Source organism: Oncorhynchus gorbuscha, linkage group LG03 (genome assembly GCF_021184085.1).
Source record: "Oncorhynchus gorbuscha isolate QuinsamMale2020 ecotype Even-year linkage group LG03, OgorEven_v1.0, whole genome shotgun sequence".
Lineage (NCBI taxonomy): Eukaryota > Metazoa > Chordata > Actinopteri > Salmoniformes > Salmonidae > Oncorhynchus > Oncorhynchus gorbuscha.
In genome coordinates this window covers 96,751,178-96,774,918 of record NC_060175.1, presented here as the reverse complement: position 1 = coordinate 96,774,918, position 23,741 = coordinate 96,751,178, and the positions used below count along the sequence as shown (strand labels likewise).

Below are 23,741 nucleotides of genomic sequence, written 5' to 3'. Positions count from 1 at the left end.
CAGTATCGAAGGCAGCCGATAGGTCTAGAAGGATGAGAGCAGAGGAGAGAGAGTTAGCTTTAGCAGTGCGGAGCGCCTCCGTGATACAGAGAAGAGCAGTCTCAGTTGAATGACTGGTCTTGAAACCTGACTGATTTGGATCAAGAAGGTCATTCAGAGAGAGATAGCGGGAGAGCTGGCCAAGGACGGCACGTTCAAGAGTTTTGGAGAGAAAAGAAAGAAGGGATACTGGTCTGTAGTTGTTGACATCGGAGGGATCGAGTGTAGGTTTTTTCAGAAGGGGTGCAACTCTCGCTCTCTTGAAGACTGAAGGGACGTAGCCAGCGGTCAGGGATGAGTTGATGAGCGAGGTGAGGTAAGGGAGAAGGTCTCCGGAAATGGTCTGGAGAAGAGAGGAGGGGATAGGGTCAAGCGGGCAGGTTGTTGGGCGGCCGGCTGTCACAAGACACGAGATTTCATCTGGAGAGAGAGGGGAGAAAGTGGTCAGAGCACAGGGTAGGGCAGTGTGAGCAGAACCAGCGGTGCCGTTTGACTTAGCAAACGAGGATCGGATGTCGTCGACCTTCTTTTCAAAATGGTTGACGAAGTCATCTGCAGAGAGGGAGGAGGGGGGGAGGGGGAGGAGGATTCAGGAGGGAGGAGAAGGTGGCGAAGAGCTTCCTAGGGTTAGAGGCAGATGCTTGGAATTTAGAGTGGTAGAAAATGGCTTTAGCAGCAGAGACAGAGGAGGAAAATGTAGAGAGGAGGGAGTGAAAGGATGCCAGGTCCGCAGGGAGGCGAGTTTTCCTCCATTTCCGCTCGGCTGCCCGGCTGCCATATATATAGCCTAGATATCGATCTATGAAGACTGTGTGATAAACGGAAAAAAAATAGCATTTCATAACGTAACGTAATTTTTTAAAAATTCAAAAAGTCGATGATAAACTTTCACAAAACACTTTGAAATACTTTTGTAATGCAACTTTAGGTATTAGTAAACGTTAATAAGCGATCAAATTAATCACGAGACAAAGTGTTTTCTATAGGGGTCCGTCTTGAAATACTGTCCGTGTATTTCTCAACCAAAATATCCGGTCGGAGACCTGAAGAAAAAGCCTGTCTCTTGTTCGTTTGACCAAGAAACAAAGAATTGGCAAATGACAAGACTGTTGACATCGTGTGGAAGCTGTAGGTATTGCAACCTCAGCCCTATTTAATGTCTTTCGCCCATAACAATGGGTTGAAGCGGCGGATGGATATATTTTTCCACTTTCAGTGATCAGATTTTCCTGCACTTTTCAATGAAACGCACGTTCTGTTAAAGTCACAGCTGTGATTTAACCAGTTTTATAAACGTCTGAGTGTTTTCTATCCACACATACTAATCATATGCATATACTATATTCCTGGCATGAGTAGCAGGGCGCTGAAATGTTACGCGACTTTTAACAGAATGTTCGAAAAAGTAGAGGGTCGACTGAAGAGGTTAATGCGGTGCCTGTTAATTTTTCATTGAATCACAGCCTACTTCAACTTTGCCAAACGGGTGATGATTTAACAAAAGCGCATTCACGAAACAAGCACAATTGTTGCACAAATGTACCTAACCATAAACATCAATGCCTTTCTTAAAATCAGTACACAAGTATATATATATATTTTTAAACCTGCATATGTAGTTAAAAGAAATTCAGGCAATATTAACTAGGGGAATTGTGTCACTTTTCTTGCTGAATGCAAGAGTGCAAGCAGAGTTAGGGTATATGCAGCAGTTTGGGCCGCCTGGCTTGTTGTGAACTGTGTGAAGACCATTTCTTCCTAACAAAGACCGTAATTAATTTGCCAGAATTTTACATAATTATGACATAACATTGAAGGTTGTGCAATGTAACAGCAATATGTAGACATAGGGTTGCCACCCATTTGATAAAATACAGAACGGCTCCGTATTTCACTGAAAGAATAAAGTTTTTTCAAAATGATAGTTTCTGGATTTGACCACATTATTGTATTATAATTAAGTATATGATTTGATAGAGCAGTCTGACTGAGCGGTGGTAGGCAGCAGCAGGCTCGTAAGCATTAATTCAAACAGCACTTTACTGCGTTTGCCAGCAGCTCTTATCAATGCTTGATGCACAGCTCTGTTTATTACATTTACATTTAGGTCATTTAGCAGACGCTCTTATCCAGAGCGACTTACAAATTGGTGCATTCACCTTATGACATCCAGTGGAACAGTCACTTTACAATAGTGCATCTAAATCTTAAAGGGGGGGGGGGGGGTGAGAGGGAATACTTATCCTATCCTAGGTATTCCTTAAAGAGGTGGGGTTTCAGGTGTCTCCGGAAGGTGGTGATTGACTCCGCTGTCCTGGCGTCGTGAGGGAGTTTGTTCCACCATTGGGGGGGCCAGAGCAGCGAACAGTTTTGACTGGGCTGAGCTTATCAACTCCCGAGATTAAGTTGGCAATACTGAAGTGCCTATAAGAACATCCAATAGTCAAAGGTCTATGAAATACAAATGGTATAGAGAGTAATAGTCGACATGTCATAATAACTACAACCCAAAACTTCTTAACTGGGAATATTGAACCACAAGCTTTCATATGTTCTCATGTTCTGAGCAAGGAACTTAAAACGTTAGCTTTTTTACATGGCACATATTGCACGTTTACTTTTTTCTCCAACACTGTGTTTTTGCATTATTTAAACCAAATTGAACATGTTTCATTATTTATTTATTATAGTTGATCATTTATTTATTTGAGACTAAATTGATTTTATTTTTGTATTATATTAAGTTAAAATAAGTGTTCATTGTTCATTCAGTATTGTTGCAATTGTCATTATTACAAATGTATATATATAAAAAAATTGGCCCAATTTTTAATCGGTATCAGCTTTTTTTGGTCCTCCAATAATCTGTATCAGCGTTGAAAAATCATAATCGGTCGACCTCTAGTCAGTATCAGCTTTGCACATCTGGATTTTGGGGATTTTCTCTCATTCTTCCTAACAGATTTTCTTAATCTCTGTTAAATTGGATCGGGAAAGAAGGTGAACAACATTCTTAAACCCTGTCCACAGATTGTCAATGGGATTCAAGTCTGCTTTGGCAGGCCATTCAAGGACTTTCACATTCTTATCCCAGCGTTGATTTGGCTGTATGCTTGCGGTCATTGTCCTTTTGGAATGTAAATCTTCGCCCTAGTCAAAGGTCGTTTGCACTCTGAAGCAGGTTCTCATCAAGGATTTGCCTGTATTTGGTTGCATTCATTGTTCCCTCTATCCTTACCAGTCTCCCAGTCCCTGCTGCTGAAAAGCATCCCCATAGCACGTTGCTGCCACCACCATGCTTCACGGTAGGTATGGTGTTAGATGGATGACGAGCTGTGCCTGGTTTTCTCCAGACATAGCACGTTGCTGCCACCACCATGCTTCACGGTAGGTATGGTGTTAGATGGATGACGAGCTGTGCCTGGTTTTCTCCAGACATAGCACGTTGCTGCCACCACCATGCTTCTCGGTAGGGATGGTGTTAGATGGATGACGAGCTGTGCCTGGTTTTATCCAGACATAGCGCTTTGCATTCAGGCCAAAGATGGTGGTACTGTTTCTGCTCTGACATGCACTGTTAACTGTGGGACCTAATATAGACCGGTATGTTTTGTTCTTAATCATGTCCAAACAGTTGAATTGACCTCAGGTGGACTACAATCAATGTAGTGACATCTCAAGGATGATCAAAGGAAATTGAATGCACCTGAGCTCAATTTGGAGTGTCATAGCAAAGAGGTCTGAATACTTATGTACATGTAATTATTTCTGTATTTCATGTTCAATAAATTTGCCACAATTTCTAAAAACATATTTTCACTTTGTCATTATGGGGTATTGTGTGTAGATGGGTGAGAAAAACATAGATTTAATCCAATTTAAATTCAGGCTATGACGCAGCAATGTGGAATAAGTCAACTGGTTTGAATACTTTCTGAAGGTGCTGTTTTCTTACTCATTGTGTATTTATCCCTTAATACATTGTTTCTATATTTTTCTCACTGCATTGTTTTTGAAAGGCCTGTATGTCAGCATTTCACTGTTAGTCTAGACATGTTGTCGACGAAGCATGTGACATACATTTTGATTTGAGCTACCAAATACACTTGATCTCACAGTAATTCAGTGAGTAAACATGACCACCACACACACACAACACCACCCCCAATCTATCTCCATCTGACTCCCCTCTGCCGCTGTCAACTCCTAGCCCAGTAGATTCCTGAGTCCTCTGGCTCCCTGGCTGCAGGCAGAGAGAGGCTATTAATACAGTTTGTTTAGCTAGTTTCCTAGCAAGCCGCATCAAACACCGTGGCCCTCGGGCTGATTATAGCCCTCGACCCGCTCGACCTGCTCGATCCCCTAGCTACACCTGCTGAGTCAGAGAAACCCAAGGTTCCGTCCCAAATGGCACCCTCTTCCCTTATGTAGTACACTACTTCTGACCAGAAACCCTATGGGTTCCCTACTGGCCATGGTCAAAAGCAGTGCACTACCTGGGGAATAGGGTGCCATTTGGGACGCAGCCCAAGTTAACAGCGACGGGGACATTGCTGGCAGGCTCAGAGAGAGTGACTAGAACAGGGCCCACAGGCCCGGCAGGCTCAGAGAGAGTGACTGGAATAAGGCCTACTGGCCCGGCAGGCTCAGAGAGTGACTGGAATAAGGCCTACTGGCCCGGCAGGCTCAGAGAGAGTGACTAGAATAAGGCCTATTGGCCCGGCAGGCTCAGAGAGAGTGACTAGAATAAGGCCTATTGGCCCGGCAGGCTCAGAGAGAGTGACTAGAATAAGGCCTATTGGCCCGGCAGGCTCAGAGAGAGTGACTAGAATAAGGCCTATTGGCCCGGCAGGCTCAGAGAGAGTGACTGAAATAAGGCCTACTGGCCCGGCAGGCTCAGAGAGAGTGACTAGAATAAGGCCTATTGGCCCGGCAGGCTCAGAGAGAGTGACTAGAATAAGGCCTATTGGCCCGGCAGGCTCAGAGAGAGTGACTAGAATAAGGCCTATTGGCCCGGCAGGCTCAGAGAGAGTGACTAGAATAAGGCCTATTGGCCCGGCAGGCTCAGAGAGAGTGACTAGAATAAGGCCTATTGGCCCGGCAGGCTCAGAGAGAGTGACTAGAATAAGGCCTATTGGCCCGGCAGGCTCAGAGAGAGTGACTAGAATAAGGCCTACTGGCCCGGCAGGCTCAGAGAGAGTGACTAGAATAAGGCCTACTGTCCCGGCTGGCTCAGAGAGAGTGACTAGAATAAGGCCAACTGCCCGGCAGGCTCAGAGAGAGTGACTGGAATAAGGCCTACTGGCCCGGCAGGCTCAGAGAGAGTGACTTTAATAAGGCCTATTGGCCCGGCAGGCTCAGAGAGAGTGACTAGAATAAGGCCTATTGGCCCGGCAGGCTCAGAGAGAGTGACTGGAATAAGGCCTATTGGCCCGGCAGGCTCAGAGAGAGTGACTGGAATAAGGCCTATTGGCCCGGCAGGCTCAGAGAGAGTGACTGGAATAAGGCCTATTGGCCCGGCAGGCTCAGAGAGAGTGACTGGAATAAGGCCTATTGGCCCGGCAGGCTCAGAGAGAGTGACTAGAATAAGGCCTACTGGCCCGGCAGATATTTCCATGTCACCTTGGATGAATGGAGGTATAAAAAAATAAATAGGTGGACTGACTGAGGTTCTCACATGGGTGGATCACATGTCTGAAACGGATAGAATGAAATTGATCGATGTCTGTGTTAGGTTTTTGGATCCGACCATAATGTCAAATACATAGGCAAATGTGTCAAATACTTTTTCAAGTATTTGGGGTATGCTTGATTTAGCTTGGGAGTTTGTGTCACTATAAGTGTTCCATTTGCTTCCATTGTACCAGGGTAAACTTGGCCTAAATCAAGTTAACCAGCTTCTTTTCTCTTGCTCCTTCGATGTTGCCTCCCTGCAGAGGATTCACACACAGACACACACAGACACACACAGCCAGTTAGTCTGCACCCTGACGATAACGAGTTGCTGGTGTATGTTGTTTGTCAATGGACTAAACTCGCACATCTCTGCCCAAATAGACCCAGAGGATTGTGTTTTAGTGTGAGCGGTGAGAGAGGCCTGACACCAGCCTGTTGTATTGGCTCGCTGCTCTCTGTTCCAGACAGTCTGTTGCAACACAAATGGCACCCTGTTCCCTACATAGTGTGCTACTTTTGATCAGAACTGACTGTGCGAAAGTAGTGCATTATATAGAGAATAGGGTGCTGAGCCATGGTCTAAAGTAGGGCACTATATAGAGAATAGGATGCTGAGCCATGGTCTAAAGTAGGGCACTATATAGGGAATAGGGTGCTGAGCCATGGTCTAAAGTAGGGCACTATATAGGGAATAGGGTGCTGAGCCATGGTCTAAAGTAGGGCACTATATAGGGAATAGGGTGCCATTTGGGACACATTACAGCCTGTGGGGTCTGTTCGGAATGATTTTTGTGTGTGTTCTGTTTCCTCCTTTGATCTCACTGAGAAGGGATGTGCCAGCCTGCCTTTTTACAGGCAGTCAACATGAAGACATTCCTTTTTTTCCATTAGTAAATTAAGCAGAGAGCGTGAGAGGGAGATGGAAAGGAAGAGAGACACATAATGGTTAATATTACAACCCAGCCCTGACCTCATGATCGTCTGAGTCTGCCTTGAGCGTCTCTTGCGAGTGGAAGGCAGGGCAGGCTGCTGAAATCATGTTGGCTGCTTGGCTCAGGGCGAGGAACTGGTGTCAGAGTTGGGAGAGAACATCGGACTAGGGGGAGAGGGAGAGAAGAAACATGGACTGACTTCAATACTGGAAAGTGGCCCACACATTGTAGGTTATTATCTGTCTCAATTGATCATAAGTGCTAATAAAACTAGTGGTCTATAAAAGGTTTTAAGACTGGTACTAGGCTATGTAGCAATGTGTACAGTTGGCTACACCGCAGTTGCACTGCACTGTGGCATATACTGGCATATATATAGATAGCTAGCATTTACTGGCATATAATGTGTGTATGTTAGTGGTCGACCGATTAATCGGAATGTATATATATATGTGTGTATATATATGTGTGTGTGTGTGTATATGTGTATATGTATGTATGTATATATATGTATGTGTATATGTATGTGTGTATGTATATATAGTAACGCTAGCATATACTGGTATATGTATGTGTATATATAATGAATAGGTGTATATTATGTATGTATGTGATTAATAGATATAGATATAGAACCGCATAACATACATGTGTATATATAATGAATAGGCCATTCCGATTAATCGGTCGACCGCTAACATACACACACACTAGAGGTCGACCGCTAACATACACACACACTAGAGGTCGACCGCTAACATACACACACACTAGAGGTCGACCGCTAACATACACACACACTAGAGGTCGACCGCTAACATACACACACACTAGAGGTTGACCGCTAACATACACACACACTAGAGGTCGACCGCTAACATACACACACACTAGAGGTCGACCGATTAATCAAATGGCCAATTAATTCTGGTCGATTTTCAAGTTTTCATAATAATCGGTAATTTTGGATGCCGATTTTTGCCCCCAATTCTTTTTTTACACCTTTATTTCATCTTTATTTAACTAGGCAAGTCGGTTAAGAACACATTCTTATTTTCAATGACGGCCTAGGAACGGTGGGTTAACTGCCTTGTTCATGGGCAGAACGACAGATTTTTACCTTGTCAGCTCAGGGATTCAATCTTGCAACCTTACGATTAACTAGTCCAACACTCTAACCACCTTCCTCACGAGGAGCCTGCCTGTTACGCGAATGCAGTAAGAAGCCAAGGTAAGTTGCTAGCTGGCATTAAACTTATCTTATAAAAAAACAATCAATCAATCATAATCATTAGTTATAACTACACATGGTTGATGATATTACTAGTTTATCTAGCGTGTCCTGCGTTGCATATAATCGATGCGGTGCGCATTCGCGAAGGAGCCTGCCTGTTACACAAATGCAGTAGAAACCATACCTAACCACAACCTAACCATAAACACCAATGCCTTTCATTAAAATCAATACACAGAAGTATATATTTTTAAACCTGCATATTTAGCTAAATCCAGGTTAGCAGGCAATATTAACCAGGTGAAATTGTGTCACTTCTCTTGCGTTCATTGCATGCAGAGTCAGGGTATATGCAACAGTTTGGGCCGCCTGGCTCATTGCAAACTAATTTGCCAGATTTTTACGTAATTATGACATAACATTGAAGGTTGTGCAATGTAACAGCAATATTTAGACTTAGGGATGCCGTCCGTTAGATAAAATACAGAACGGTTCCGTATTTCATTGAAAGAATAAATGTTTTGTTTTCGAAATGATAGTTTCCTGATCCGACCATATTAATGACCTAAGGCTCGTATTTCTGTGTGTTATTATGTTATAATTAAGTCTATGATTTGATAGAGCAGTCTGACTTGAGCGATGTAGGCACCAGCAGGCTCGTAAGCATTCATTCAAACAGCACTTTTGTGCGTTTTGTCAGCAGCTGTTTATGACTTCAAGCCTATCAACTCCCGAGATTAGGCTGGTGTAAAGATGTGATGTGAAATGGCTAGCTAGTTAGCGGGGTGCGCGCTAATAGCGTTTCAAATGTCACTCGCACTAAAACTTGGAGTAGTTGTTCCCCTTGCTCTTTATGGGTAATGCTGCTTCGAGGGTGGCTGTTGTCGATGTGTTCCTGGTTCGAGCCCAGGTAGCGGCGAGGAGAGGGATGGAAGCTATACTGTTACACTGGCAATACTAAAGTGCCTATAAGAACATCCAATAGTCAGGTATATGAAATACAAATGGTATAGAGAGAATAATTCCTATAATTCCTATAATAACTACAACCTAAAACTTCTAACCTGGGAATATTGAAGACTCCTGTTAAAAGGAACCAACAGCTTTCATATGTTCTCATGTTCTGAGCAAGGAACTGAAACGTTAGCTTTCTTACATGGCACATATTGCACTTTTACTTTCTTCTCCAACACTTTGTTTATGCATTATTTAAACCAAATTGAAGATGTTTCATTATTTATTTGAGGCTGAATTGATTTTTATTGATGTATTATATTAAATTAAAATAAGTGTTCATTCAGTATTGTTGGAATTGTCATTATTACAAAAAAAATCATAATAGGTCCTCCAATAATCGGTATCGGTGTTGAAAAATCATAATCGGTCGACCTCTAGTGTATGTGTATATGTATGTGTAGCTAGATAGCTGGTTGTGCTTTACTCCCGGAGGGAATGGTACACTTCACAAATTAGATGGCATCATGAGGGGGAAAGTTATGTGGACATATTGAAGTAACATCTCAACACATCAGTCAGGAAGTTAAAGCTTGGTTTGCAAATGTGTCTTCCAAATGGACAATGACCCCAAGCATACTTCCAAAGTTGTGGCAAAATGGCTTAAGGACAACAATATCAAGGTGTTGAAGTGGCCATCACAAAGCTCTGACCTCAATCCTATAGAACATTTGTGGGCAGAACTGAAAAAGCGTGTGCGAGCAAGGAGGCCTACAAACCTGACTCGGTTACACCAGCTGTCAGGAAGAATGGGCCAAAATTCACCCAACTTATTGTGGGAAGCTTGTGGAAGGCTACCCTAAATGTTTGACCCAAGTTAAACTATTTAAAGGCAATGCTACCAAATACTAATTGTGTATGTAAACTTCTGACCCACTGGGAATGGGATGAAAAAAAAAAGTAATTCTCTCTACTATTATTCTGACATTTCAGTCTTAAAATAATGTGGTGATCCTAACTGACCTAAGACAGGGAATTTTTAATATAATTAAATGTCAGGAATTGTGAAACTGAATTGAAATGTATTTGGCAAAGGTGTATGTGATCTTCCGACTTCAACTGTATATAATACAGTTAGCCTACCAGCAGAACATCCTAGCTGCCCTGACTACAGTTAGCCTACCAGCAGAACATCCTAGCTGCCCTGACTACAGTTAGCCTACCAGCAGAACATCCTAGCTGCCCTGACTACAGCTAGCCTACCAGCAGAACATCCTAGCTGCCCTGACTACAGTTAGCCTACCAGCAGAACATCCTAGCTGCCCTGACTACAGTTAGCCTACCAGCAGAAATCATATGACTACAGTTAGCCTACCAGCAGAACATCCTAGCTGCCCTGACTACAGTTAGCCTACCAGCAGAACATCCTAGCTGCCCTGACTACAGTTAGCCTACCAGCAGAACAGTAGTATCTCTGCTTTGTTGTTTTCTGGACTAGCCTACTGGAGGACCAACAGATTGAGGAAATAAAATAAGCGACAACAATGTTCTCTTCTTCTCCTCTCCCACAGTTACATTGCAAGCTCTTTGCAAAGATGGGCGACGACCGGCCTTTTGTGTGCAACGCTCCCGGCTGTGGACAGGTAAGCCATCTACCTTGTCTGTGGTTTCAGGTGTGTTCAGTGTCTGTTTCTGAGTTTGGTTTTACCTGTGCTAGTGTTTGTGTATGTTTTACTGTTTTGTGGCAGTTGATCAGTTGAATTTCTATAGTCTAGTGAATATCCTAATTTAGTTTGGATTTCAGTTGATTTCAGTCTGTGTATTTTGCGGTTGTACTGTACTTGTTTGTGTATTTTGCTGTCTGGCAGTTGACTGGAATAGCTCTTTATTTTGAGTCCGAGTCCTCCGTTGACTAGAATAGCTCTTTATTTTGAGTCCGAGTCCTCCGTTGACTAGAATAACTCTTTATTTTGAGTTCGAGTCCTCCGATGAAATAGATGGTGTTGGTGGTACTGAACTCCAGTGTTTCCCCTATATTCATGAATAATAATTTGGGATGGTAATACATTTTCAGTGTTAAGTTAAACGACTAAAACCAGATATAAAGTATGTAGAAAAGATTATGGATTTGTATATATTTTTTGACAACTAAACAACCAGCAGGAAAAAAAAGACAGTCAGGGAGAATCTAAAATTCCCAAAATGTCATCCTCCAATTTATGCTTTGGCCACAAATAAGACCATAGGACGAGTCGTCAACATTATATAGGAATGAGTTAATGGAATATCAACTTTTAAAAGTCAGATTTTCACTGGACAGTTAATTTAAAACTGCATATTTTCTCTCAGCCCCATGGCAAAATTGATAGAATTGCATGAAATTAGCTTAAAAACAGCAAAATTGTCTCTGCAGCTGAGAGGAGGGACCCCCCCCCTCCCCTGCGCTAGTTTTGCCACCGCTGCTGAAAGAAATCCTAGGAGAAACACTGTACTCATACTGAAATGAAGGACATTTCCCATTGCAGTGGAGGGGAACATCGGTAGAGAGTAGACATTAATTTAGCTCTGGTGCCACTGACCGTGTCCACATGGACAACATGTTTCTCTTGTCAGTCTGTTTCTGTTCTCTTGCCAACTCCTTGTTGAAACTATCATGTTTGCTGTGACACTGAGTTGGCAAGAGAGTACAAACACATCTGTGCTCACACTAGGTCTGTTCCACTTCTGTTATTGAGCGCACACATGGACAATAACACTACACACACACTGCCGTTCAACCAGGCAGCAAACACTGGTCACACTGTCTGATCGTGCCAGCTAGCGCTGTTGTGAAACAATGCGGATGTGTCTAATGCAATTCCTTTTCTTTGTAAGAGCCCACATGGGCAACACACCACACTGCCATTCAGGCCACACACACACGCACACTGATACAGTGGGGCAAAAAAGTATCCAGTCAGCCACCAGTTGTGCAAGTTTTCCCACTTAAAAAGATGAGAGGCCTGTAATTTTCATCATAGGTACACTTCGACTATGACAGACATAATGAGAAAAAAAATCCAGAAAATCACATTGTAGGATTTTTAATGTATTTATTTGCAAATTATGGTGGAAAATAAGTATTTGGTCAATAACAAAAGTTTATCTCAATACTTTGTTATATACCCTTTGTTGGCAATGACAGAAGTCAAACATTTTCTGTAAGTCTTCACAAGGTTTTCACACACTGTTGCTGGTATTTTGGCTCATTCCTCCATGCAGATCTCCACTAGAGCAGTGATGTTTTGGGGCTGTTGCTGGGCAACACGGACTTACAACTCCCTCCAAAGATTTTCTATGGGGTTGAGATTTGGAGACTGGCTAGGCCACTCCAGGACCTTGAAATGCTTCTTGCGAAGCCACTCCTTCGTTTCCCGGGCGGTGTGTTTGGGATCATTGTCATGCTGAAAGACCCAGCCACGTTTCATCTTCAATGCCCTTGCTGACGGAAGGAGGTTTTCACTTAAGATCTCACGATACATGGCCACATTCATTCTTTCCTTTACACGGATCGATCGTCCTGGTCCCTTTGCAGAAAAACAGCCCCAAAGCATGATGATTCCACCCCCATGCTTCACAGTAGGTATGGTGTTCTTTGGATGCAACTCAGCATTCTTTGTCCTCCAAACAAGACAAGTTGAGTTTTTACCAAAAAGTTATATTTTGGTTTCATCTGACCATATGACATTCTCCCAATCTTCTTCTGGATCATCCAAATGCTCTCTAGCAAACTTCAGACGTGCCTGGACATATGTACTGGCTTAAGCAGGGGGACACGTCTGGCACTGCAGGATTTTGAGTCCCTGGCGGTGTAGTGTGTTACTGATGGTAGGCTTTGTTACTTTGGTCCCAGCTCTCTGCAGGTCATTCACTAGGTCCCCCCGTGTGGTTCTGGGATTTTTGCTCACTGTTCTTGTGATAATTTTGACCCCAGGGTGTGAGATCTTGCGTGGAGCCCTAGATCAAGGGAGATTATCAGTGGTCTTGTATGTCTTCCATTTCCTAATAACTGCTCCCACAGTTGATTTCTTCAAACCAAGCAGCTTACCTATTGCAGAATCAGTCTTCCCAGCCTGGTGCAGGTCTACAATTTTGTTTCTGGTGTCCTTTGACAGCTCTTTGGTCTTGGCCATAGTGGAGTTTGGAGTGTGACTGTTTGAGGTTGTGGACAGGTGTCTTTTATACTGATAACAAGTTCAAACAGGTGCCATTAATACAGGTAACGAGTGGAGGACAGAGGAGCCTCTTAAAGAAGTTACAGGTCTGTGAGATCCAGAAATCTTGCTTGTTTGTAGGTGACCAAATACTTATTTTCACCATAATTTGCAAATAAATTAATTAAAAATCCTACAATGTGATTTTCTGGATTTTTTTTCTCTCATTTTGTCTATCATAGTTGAAGTGTACCTATGATGAAAATTACAGGTCTCTCTCATATTTTTAAGTGGGAGAACTTGCACAATTGGTGGCTGACTAAATACTTTTTTTGCCCCACTGTATATAGTGATGGCTAGCTAGTCAACATGGGTCTCTCTGAAGCTTCTGTTTCTCTATGAGAGCCCAGATGGACTGGGCTCTGATCACTGAGAAATACCTCTAGCCGAGCGGTGTTGTGGTACAATGCTGGCAAGGTGTTGTCTCCGCCAGCCAGTGAGTCACAGGCAGTACGCAGCACAGATGACACATTTTTCAACCTGTTTCTGTCTCACTTCTCCAGCCTGCAGACTGAAGAGGTTAGAGACCCATAGTGACTCAGCTTGGCACTGTCTATTGCTGTACTCTGTCCAAGGTGTTAGGATGGATTAGATGTTTTAAAGCCTGGTACAATGTTACATTACAGTACATTTACATTACAGTACAATCCCAGTGAAGACAATGAGTTAACTGCATTTTCAACGTCCTTTTCAATATATTTTGCTCATAAGGATATCTCTGCTTCTTTCCTTTTTGACTACTGATAACATGACTTATAAGCCTCATTAGGAAACATTAAAGAGCGTCTGCTAAATGACTTAAATGTAAATGTAAATGTTTTCACATGCTTACAACAGCATCATAATGCATTGTACCGGCAGGCTTTACCACGTGTTTTACTGCAGACAGCTTGAAGACGACAGATGAGTGTTGAGGAAATGTAATTCCAAGTCAGTAAGGTTATTACCTCGTCCATTATTAAATAAAATATAATTGGTGTTGTCCTCAGGCATTTAGTGTAGACAATTCAAGCGTGTACCGCAGACGGCAACATGCATCTGAAATTAAACATTTATCTCTTGTTGTTTGCCCATTAATTCTCTTAGAACCCTTCAGGGACTCTGTCAGTTACCAGAACAGAGTTTAGATTAGACTGTCACTTACCAGAACAGAGTTTAGATTAGACTGTCACTTACCAGAACAGAGTTTAGATTAGACTGTCACTTACCAGAACAGAGTTTAGATTAGACTGTCAGTTACCAGAACAGAGTTTAGATTAGACTGTCACTTACCAGAACAGAGTTTAGATTAGACTGTCATTTACCAGAACAGAGTTTAGATTAGACTGTCAGTTACCAGAACAGAGTTTAGATTAGACTGTCAGTTACCAGAACAGAGTTTAGATTAGACTGTCACTTACCAGAACAGAGTTTAGATTAGACTGTCACTTACCAGAACAGAGTTTAGATTAGACTGTCACTTACCAGAACAGAGTTTAGATTAGACTGTCACTGTCAGTTACCAGAACAGAGTTTAGATTAGACTGTCAGTTACCAGAACAGAGTTTACTGTCATTAGACTGTCAGTTACCAGAACAGAGTTTAGATTAGACTGTCAGTTACCAGAACAGAGTTTAGATTAGACTGTCAGTTACCAGAACAGAGTTTAGATTAGACTGTACCAGAACAGAGTTTAGATTAGACTGTCAGTTACCAGAACAGAGTTTAGATTAGACTGTCAGTTGAGTTTAGATTAGACTGTCAGTTACCAGAACAGAGTTTAATTAGACTGTCAGTTACCAGAACATATTTCATTTTCAGTTACCAGAACAGATTATTAATACCAGAACAGAGTTTAGATTAGACTGTCAGTTACCAGAACAGAGTTTAGATTAGACTGTCAGTTACCAGAACAGAGTTTAGATTAGACTGTCAGTTACCAGAAAAGTTTGGATGTTTAGATTAAAGTTACAGGATGTGTTTTGAGATTTGGTTGAATGAATACTATCTACTCTAGCCTCTCCAGCAGACTTGCCATTTTAAATTGTATTTTTTAATTGTGTATCATCAAAGCAACACAACATGGTAGAAGCATAAAACACAGTACAAACATTAGTGGGCACAGACAACAGCACAAAGGGCAAGAAGGTATTGTTGTCTCTACATCACGCGAAGCAGCCACAACTACTGACAGTTGTGGCTGCTTCGTGTGATGTATTGTAATCTCTACCTTCTTGCCCTTTGTGCTGTTGTCTGTGCCCAGTAATGTTTGTACTGTGTTTTGTGCTTCGACCATGTTTGCTGCTGCCATGTTGTTGCTACCATGTTGTTGTTGTCATGTGGTGTTGCCATGCTATGCTGTTGTCTTAGGTCTCTCTCTCTTTATGTAGTGTTGTGGTGTCTTTCTTGTCGTGATGTGTGTTTTGGCCAATGTTTTTAATCCCCCATCCATCAGGAGGCCTTTTGGTAGGACTTCATTGTAAATAATAATGTGTTCTTAACTGGCTTGCCTAGTTAAATAAAGGTTAAAAAAAATATATACAAATAAAATCGCAGTGTGTGTTGGTGCTCTTTGGGTGTGTTGTGGTACCCTCAAACAGTTGTCCCTTTCTAATGTGTGTGTGTAGGCTATGTTGTTCAGAACAGAAGTGTGATTTTATTCAGGTCATGGCTCTCTGGTGTCCAGACCTGGTCTTGTTTAGGCCTGTCTGTAATGCTATGGCATGTAAGCTATGCAATTGTGGGAAACCTGATGTGAGTCTGTCCTTTTCCCTTCATGTTTACAGTTTATTGTTAGATATGATAATCCTTGCTTCCACTATCTCCTACATACGTATGTACTAGAGGTATTCACGGGTCCAAAAAGTTGGACCCATTCTGAAATGGACCTGGGTCTTTCCCACCCGGACTCGATATGCATAAATGATTTGATTTAATAGAGTCCCATTCCGAACAGACCCAAGGACAACTAGACCCGTTCCTTAGAGAGAGCATTCAGAATATTAAGTAGCAGCCTACCTATTGGTTCTTGGTCGTTTTTATCTTTTTATTTAATATTTTAGCCCTTTTTCTCCCCAATTAGGTGGTATCCAATTGTTAGTAGTTACTCTCTTGTCTAATCGCTTCAACTCCCGTACAGACTCGGGAGAGGCGAAGGTCGAGAGCCATGCATACTCCGAAACACAACCCAACCAAGCCGCACTGCTTCTTGACACAACGCACATCCAACCCGGAAGCCAGCCGCACCAATGTGTCGGAGGAAACACAGAGCGACCTGTTCAGTGTGCACTGCCCCCGGCCTGCCACAGGAATCGCTAGTGCGCGATGAGACAAGGATATCCCTTCCCGGCCAAACCCTAACCCGGACGACGCAGGGCCAATTGTGCGCCGCCTCCCGGGCAGGGCCGGCTGCGACAGAGCCTGGGCTCGAACCCAGAATCTTTGGTAGCACTGCCTTAGACCACTGCACCCCCCGGGAGGCACGCTCTCCTTTATCTTTTACTGATTAGATATCTCCTAACTTTGGTCACATGTGGAAGCTCTGACTGACTGTAGCCTATTGCTGCTTTGATAACTTATGATTGGCCAACAACGTCTACAAGCTAGACTCTACTCTGAAAGGAAAGGAAGAGTAGCAGCATATATTATACAATTTCTCTCTACTGCGGGAGTCACGTTGGGATCTGTACGGGCCCTTCCTGACAGGTCCGTTAAAGTAACATATTCTCCAGACCTGTGATGTCATATCAGATCCGTGACAGTATTTCGAATTCTGGATCCGGAACTTCTCGGGTCCCGAATCGGGACTCGGATAGTTGGGTACAGGTTGATTCGTGAAGACCTCTAGTAGATATGTACAATAAGGGAGATTAATTTGAGATTGTTTCCCCTAGCCCGACCCAGTCATCTTGGTCATAGGAAAGATACTATCAGCCTGTGGGATGTGTAGTGATGATACTGCTGCTAGCTGGTACTGGCTACAAATACAGTGTTTTCACTTGGTGCTCCTCTTTCTCTTCCTCCCTCTCTCCTCCCTCTCTCCTCCCTCTCTCCTCCCTCTCTCCCACGACTGAACGTATAACTGTGACACTGACACAGCCAGAAATAGACTTCATGCAGAAGAAGATGGATCCTAGATCGCACCTTATATAGTGCAACGGCACTACTTTTAACCAGAAGAAAAGTAGTGCACTAAATATACAATAGGGCCATTTGATTTGTATTCATCAGGATACAATGACAGTTTTGCAACAGTTTGAGTTTAAAAATCTACTTCTGTAAACTAAAACTAAGTTGAAGCAACTCCAAAAGGGAAGAGAACAAACAGAGGAAGACTATTGTAGCACCTTGGTGTGTTTGGCTGGTTGAGATTGACAGAGGAAGACTATTGTAGCACCTTGGTGTGTTTGGCTGAAAGATTGACAGAGGAAGACTATTGTAGCACCTTGGTGTGTTTGGCTGAAAGACTGACAGAGGAAGACTTGTAGCACCTTGGTGTGTTTGGCTGAAAGACTGTCAGAGGAAGACTTGGTGTGTGTGGTTGGTTGACATGCTTCTGCAGATGTGTTGCAAGCAGAGAAGGACGAATCCCTTCAATAAACACATACTAGTGCGCTAGGCTACTTGTTCAGTTGGCCATATGTCTTACAAATGATAGCCCTGACCTGCCACCTCCCTAGCCCTATCCTGCCATCTTCCTAGCCCTATCCTGCCATCTCCCTAGCCCTAGCCTGCCGCCTCCCTAACCTGCCACTTCCCTAGCTCTCTCTCTCTCTCTCTCTCTCTCTCTCTCTCTCTCTCTCTCTCTCTCTCTCTCTCTCTCTCTCTCTCTCTCTCTCTCTCTCTCTCTCTCTCTCTCTCTCTCTCTCTCTCTCTCTCTCTCTCTCTCTCTCTCTCTCTCTCTCTCTCTCTCTCTCTCTCTCTCTCTCTCTCTCTCTCTCTCTCTCTCTCTCTCTCTCTCTCCCTAACCCTAGCCTGCCACCTCACTAGCCCTAGCCTGCCACCTCACTAGCCCTAGCCTGCCACCTCCCTAGCCCTAGCCTGCCACCTCCCTAACCCTAGCCTGCCACCGCCCTAGCCTGCCACTTCCTTAGCCCTAGCCTGCCACTTCCTTAGCCCTAGCCTGCCACCTCCCTAGCCCTAGCCTGCCACCGCCCTAGCCTGCCACCGCCCTAGCCTGCCACTTCCTTAGCCCTAGCCTGCCACCTCCCTAGCCCTAACCTGCCACCTGCCTAACCTGCCACCTACCTAGCCCTAGTCTGCCACCTCCCTAACCTGCCACCTCCCTAGCCTGCCACTTCCTGACTATGAGCATGGCAAGCTGTTAACTCATTGTGTTTTCACACACTGTCACAATCCAGCACTTTGTGCCACTTTGTGTGTAGCGCTCGGTCGATAATGCCATTTCCTAGACATTTAGGCATGTCACTTATGGCTAAAAGAGTCTAAAAGGGGCTGCATTACACATCCTAGTGTATTGTATATCATGGATATTATTTGTTGTGCAACCCAAAATGATACAGTATGTGTTATCCATAAGATAGCCAGTCAAATGTATTGGATTCTGTGACATGCTATTGAGGTTAAGGTGCTTAATGGCCCTAACTGACGTGTGTGTGTGACATTAACTCCCTCCCCTCACTCCACCCCTCCATCTCCTCCTTTCCCTTTTATCTCCCTCCCACCCTCTCTCCAGAGGTTTACCAACGAGGACCACCTGGCTGTACACAAACACAAGCATGAGATGAGTCTAAAGTTTGGCCCTGCCAGGACAGACTCTGTCATTATCCAAGGTACTGGTTCTCCTAGTGAGTCTAAAATATTTCACTTTATTACTCTTCTGTTCTGGCATCCCTTTAATTTGGTACTTTTGTCAGTTGTTGAATACCCACATGTCAGTCGTGATTACCAGAACATTTTAGCCAGATAAAGGATCACCCACCTTTAGTGGTTGACCTATTAGTAAACTTCAGGACGCTGTCTTTCAAAGATAATTAGTAAAAATCCCCAAAACTTCACAGATCTTCATTGTAAAGGGTTTGAACAGTTTCCTATGCATGTTCAAACAACCATAAACAATGAATGAACATGCACCTGTGGAACGGTCGTTAAGACACTAACAGCTTACAGACGGTAGGCAATTAAGGTCACAGTTATGACAACTTAGGACACTAAAGAGGCCTTTCTACTGACTCTGAAAAACACCAAAAGAAAGATGCCCAGGGTCACTGCTTATCTGCGTGAACGTGCCTTAGGCATGCTGCAAGGAGGCAGATGTTGCCAGGGCAATAAATTGCAATGTCCGTACTGTGAGACGCGTAAGACTGCACTACAGGGAGACAGGACAGACAGCTGATCGTCTTTGCAGTGGCAGACCACGTGTAACAACACCTGCACAGGATCGGTACATCCGAACATCACACCTACGGGACAGGTACAGGATGGCAACAACAACTGCCCGAGTTACACCAGGAACGCACAATCCCTTTATCAGTGCTCAGACTGTCCGTAATAAGCTGAGAGGCTGGACTGAGGGCTTGTATGCCTGTTGTAAGGCAGGTCCTCACCAGACATCACAGCCAACAACGTCGCCTATCGGCACAAACCCACCGTCGCTGGACCAGACAGGGCTGGCAGAAAGTGCTCTTCACTGGCGAGTCGCGGTTTTGTCTCACCAGGGGTGATGGTTGGATTTGCGTTTATCGTCGAAGGAATGAGCATTACACTGAGGCCTGTACTCTGGAGCGGGATCGATTTGGAGGTGGAGGGTCCGGCACGGTCTGGGGCAGTGTGTCACAGCTTCATCGGACTGAGCTTGTTGTCATTGCAGGCAATCTCAACACTGCGTTACAGGGAAGACATCCTCCTCCCTCATGTGATACCCTTTCTGCAGGCTCATCCAGACATGACCCTCCAGCATGACAATGCCACCAGTCATACTGCTCATTCTGTGTGTGATTTCCTGCAGGACAGTAATGTCAGTGTTCTGCCATGGCCAGCGAAGAGCCTGGATCTCAATCCCATTGAGCATGTTTGGGACCTGTTGGATTGGAGGGTGAGGGCTAGGGCCATTCCCCCAGAAATGTCTGGGAACTTGCAGGTGCCTTGGTGGAAGAGTGGGGTAGCATCTCACAGCAAGAACTGGCAAATCTGGTGCAGTCCATGAGGAGGAGATGCACTGCCATACTTAATGCAGCTGGTGGCCACATCAGATACTGACTGTTACTTTTGGTTTTGACCCCCCCCCCATTTTGTTCAGGGACACATTTTTCAATTTCTGTTAGTCATATGCATGTGCATATTCAGTTTATCTCAGTTGTTGAATCTAGTTATGTTCATATAATTATTTACACATTAAGTTTGCTGAAAATAAATGCAGTTGACAGTGAGAGGATGTTTCTTTTTTTGCTGAGATTAGTTGAATATTGGATTAATTTGATGTTTAAATCTCTGCCAAAGTGTGTTGGAAAAAAACATTAAACCAAGGACTGAAAAAAGGTGATATTTTCTAAAATAGACATTTCTCTCTGTGTTTCTCTTCCTCCTGTTCCAGACCAGACCCCTACTCCCACTCGCTTCCTGAAGAACTGTGAGGAGGTGGGGCTGTTCAACGAGCTGGCTAGCTCCTTCGCTGAGGAGTTCAGGAAGGCCCAGGAGGACGACGACAAGCGGGCCAAGAACCCTGTGAGTGGAAATCACTTGGTCCTTCTGTAGCTTATTTGGTAGAGCATGGCGTTTGCAAGGCCAGGATGGTGGGTTTGATTCCCGGGACCACCCATATGTAAAATGTATGCACACAAGACTGCTTTGGATAAAGCTTATTCTAAATGGCATAATATTATCATATTGTAGAACTGAGGTGGTTCCACAGATGAAGACTGGCAGTAGGTCTAGGCTTTTGCTCAGAACACAGTAGTGTTGCACACTGAAGACCAGGATTGAAATCCAGTCGGTCACATAGCCCCATCCTATCTCTGCTGTGCTTTATAGTGTCTCAGTCTCCCTCCCTCCCCTCCTCTCCAGCTGCCTGCCCCCCACAGAGAGGTGGCCCTACACATGAGCTTGCAGACACCGTCAGCAGAAGCCATGAAGGTGAAGGAGGAGGAGCCTGTGGAGGTTGACTCTTCCCCACCAGGAAGTCCTGATTCCTTCTCCAGCATGTCAGACAGCAGCAGGGATGCCATGGTGAGTCGAGGAAAGGTAGGGTTCAAAACTTAGGGGACATGACTGACCAGCAAACCCATGTTGAATTACCAAGTTGGTTCTGGTTAGGATTAGAGTTATGGGTTGACATGCCAGTCATGTCCCTACAGTCACACCCAAAGGAAGGGGACAGAGGAGTGCCAGAGGAACGGTAGGTGTGCGAGACCAGGATGGGTGGGCACTGTGGTTTGTTGATGGGGAGCATCTGACAGGATCTTTACTATGTCTGAGCTATCAAGAAACAATCTACAATGCATTGGGAAAGAGGCTGTATTAAACCTAGAATTGACCTTCTACTGTTGGATTCTAAACTTTGAACATTGAGATATTAAAGACATGATAGATCACAGCATAGTAGATGCATAGTATATAAAGGAGTGAGATCTGTAGAAAGACAGAGTGGCTGTGGAATGTGCTGTGTGGACAGGAGGAGATCACAGGATTGCTATAGGAGAAGCAGATGGACATCTGTGGATTAGGCGAAGGAGGGGTTTAGGTCAGGAGGTCAGCTCAGATCCCCTGAAGGGAGTTATAATAAACCATTTTATTATCCTATTACCTTCTTCCTGTGGAACCATAAGATGTAAGGATTGGAGAGAAGGAGGAGTGTCTTAAGTGGGATATAATACACCTGTGATGTTGAGAAATGTTTTTTCTGTCTGAATACAGCTGTAACAACCCTTTGGGAAGAATTAAACTTGGTTAATCTTCTGTAGTGTCCGTGAGTTATTTACGCTGAAAAGTTTGAACCTAACACTACTAAACATCGGTTGTTGAACTAACAATCTCTCCTGTCTTCTCTCAGGACACTCCCCCCGAGGTCAGTGCTGAGTTCTGCCCCCACCCCCACCATCGTGAGGCACGGTGCCCTCCCTATGCGTCCCAGACCAGGCTCTCTGCCACTCCACTTGGGCTTTGACGCCCTGCAGCCCACCATGCCTTCACCCACCTCCGTCATCACACCCACCCCACCCTCCAACCGCACCCTGCTGGGGTGAGTGACTGGTCCTGCACAAGCCTGGTTCTAGATTTGAAGACTACTCAGATCTGGACCCAGGCTAGTCCTCCATGGGGCCTGGAGCTCCAGTTAAAGATGGCTTTTGTATGCTGAATCCTACATCAATCCTTTTTTACAACTGTTTAGGCTAGAGACGAGCCATTTTCTTTGCTGTAAAGCTGCAAGCATGGCTGTCGTGGTTCTGAAGCACGTAAGTGCGCTTTTGAATTGGTGCCTTTTCCTAGACCATGTTGTGCTGAATAGCAAAGTTAACCAGCATATTGGTGTTGAGAACAATGTGGTGAAGGCAGCAGCAGAATTAGGAGATGAGAAAACAGCCCTTTATTGTCTAAGAAAAGTCAGGAGAGAGGAAACCTCAACTTAATTAGGTCTATAGTCAATAACCTGTTAAATGTGCCTGGCTTTATAAATCAACCATATAAACTCAGCAAAAAAGAAACATCCTCTCACTGTCAACTGCGTTTATTTTCAGCAAACTTAACATGTGTAAATATTTGTATGAACATAAGATTCAACAATTGAGACAAACTGAACAAGTACTGCAGTGTGTCTCCTCCTCATCGACAGCACCAGATTTGCCAGTTCTTGCTGTGAGATGCTACCCCACTCTTCCACCAAGGCATTTCTGTGGAGTTCCCGGACATTTCTGTGGAGAATGGCCCCAGCCCTCACCCTCCGATCCAACAGGTCCCAGACGTGCTCAATGGGATTGAGATCCAGGCTCTTCGCTGGCCATGGCAGAACACTGACATTCCTGTCCTGCAGGAAATCACACACAGAATGAGCAGTATGGCTGGTGGCATTGTCATGCTGGAGAGTCATGTCAGGATGAGCCTGCAGGAAGGGTACCACATGAGGGAGGAGGATGTCTTCCCTGTAACTCACAGCGTTGAGATTGCCTGCAATGACAACAAGCTCAGTCCGATGATGCTGTGACACACCGCCCCAGACCATGATGACCCTCCACCTCCAAATCAATCCCTCTCCAGAGTACATGCCTTGGTGTAACGCTCATTCATTCGATGATGAACACGAATCCGGCCATCACTCGTGGTGAGACAAAACATTGACTTGTCAATGAAGAGCACTTTTTGCCAGTCATGTCTGTTCCAGTGACAGTGGTATTGTGCTCATAGGCGACGTTGTTGCCGGTGATGTCTGGTGAGGACCTGTCTTACAACAGGCCTACAAGCCCTCAGTTCAGCCCCTCGCAGCCTCTCTCAGCCTATCGTGGACAGTCTGAGCACTGATGGAGGGATTGTGCGTTCCTGGTGTAACTCGGACAGTTATTGTTGCCATCCTGTACCTATCCCGCAGGTGTGATGTTCGAATGTCCCAATCCTGTGCAGGTGTTACACGTGGTCTGCCACTGCAAGGACGATCAGCTGAAAGGCAGGGTCCTGAAAAGGGAATTTTCTATTTTTGCTGTGTTTACATCTACTGAAATATGACAC

The 23,741-nt window shown here is 44.3% G+C and overlaps 1 protein-coding gene across 1 annotated transcript in view; it reads left to right on the top strand.

Moving 5' to 3' along the window:
- Positions 1 to 23,741, top strand: part of LOC124032319 (cyclic AMP-dependent transcription factor ATF-7-like) — a 42,818-nt gene that overhangs the window by 6,208 nt on the left and 12,869 nt on the right. Inside the window, exons 2-6 of the mRNA XM_046344628.1 lie at positions 10,407 to 10,478; positions 18,763 to 18,859; positions 20,620 to 20,750; positions 21,090 to 21,271; positions 22,075 to 22,263. Of these exons, the coding sequence (XP_046200584.1) occupies positions 10,431 to 10,478; positions 18,763 to 18,859; positions 20,620 to 20,750; positions 21,090 to 21,271; positions 22,075 to 22,263 (647 nt within the window). The 5' untranslated portion in view covers positions 10,407 to 10,430. The remainder of the gene's footprint in view (positions 1 to 10,406; positions 10,479 to 18,762; positions 18,860 to 20,619; positions 20,751 to 21,089; positions 21,272 to 22,074; positions 22,264 to 23,741) is intronic.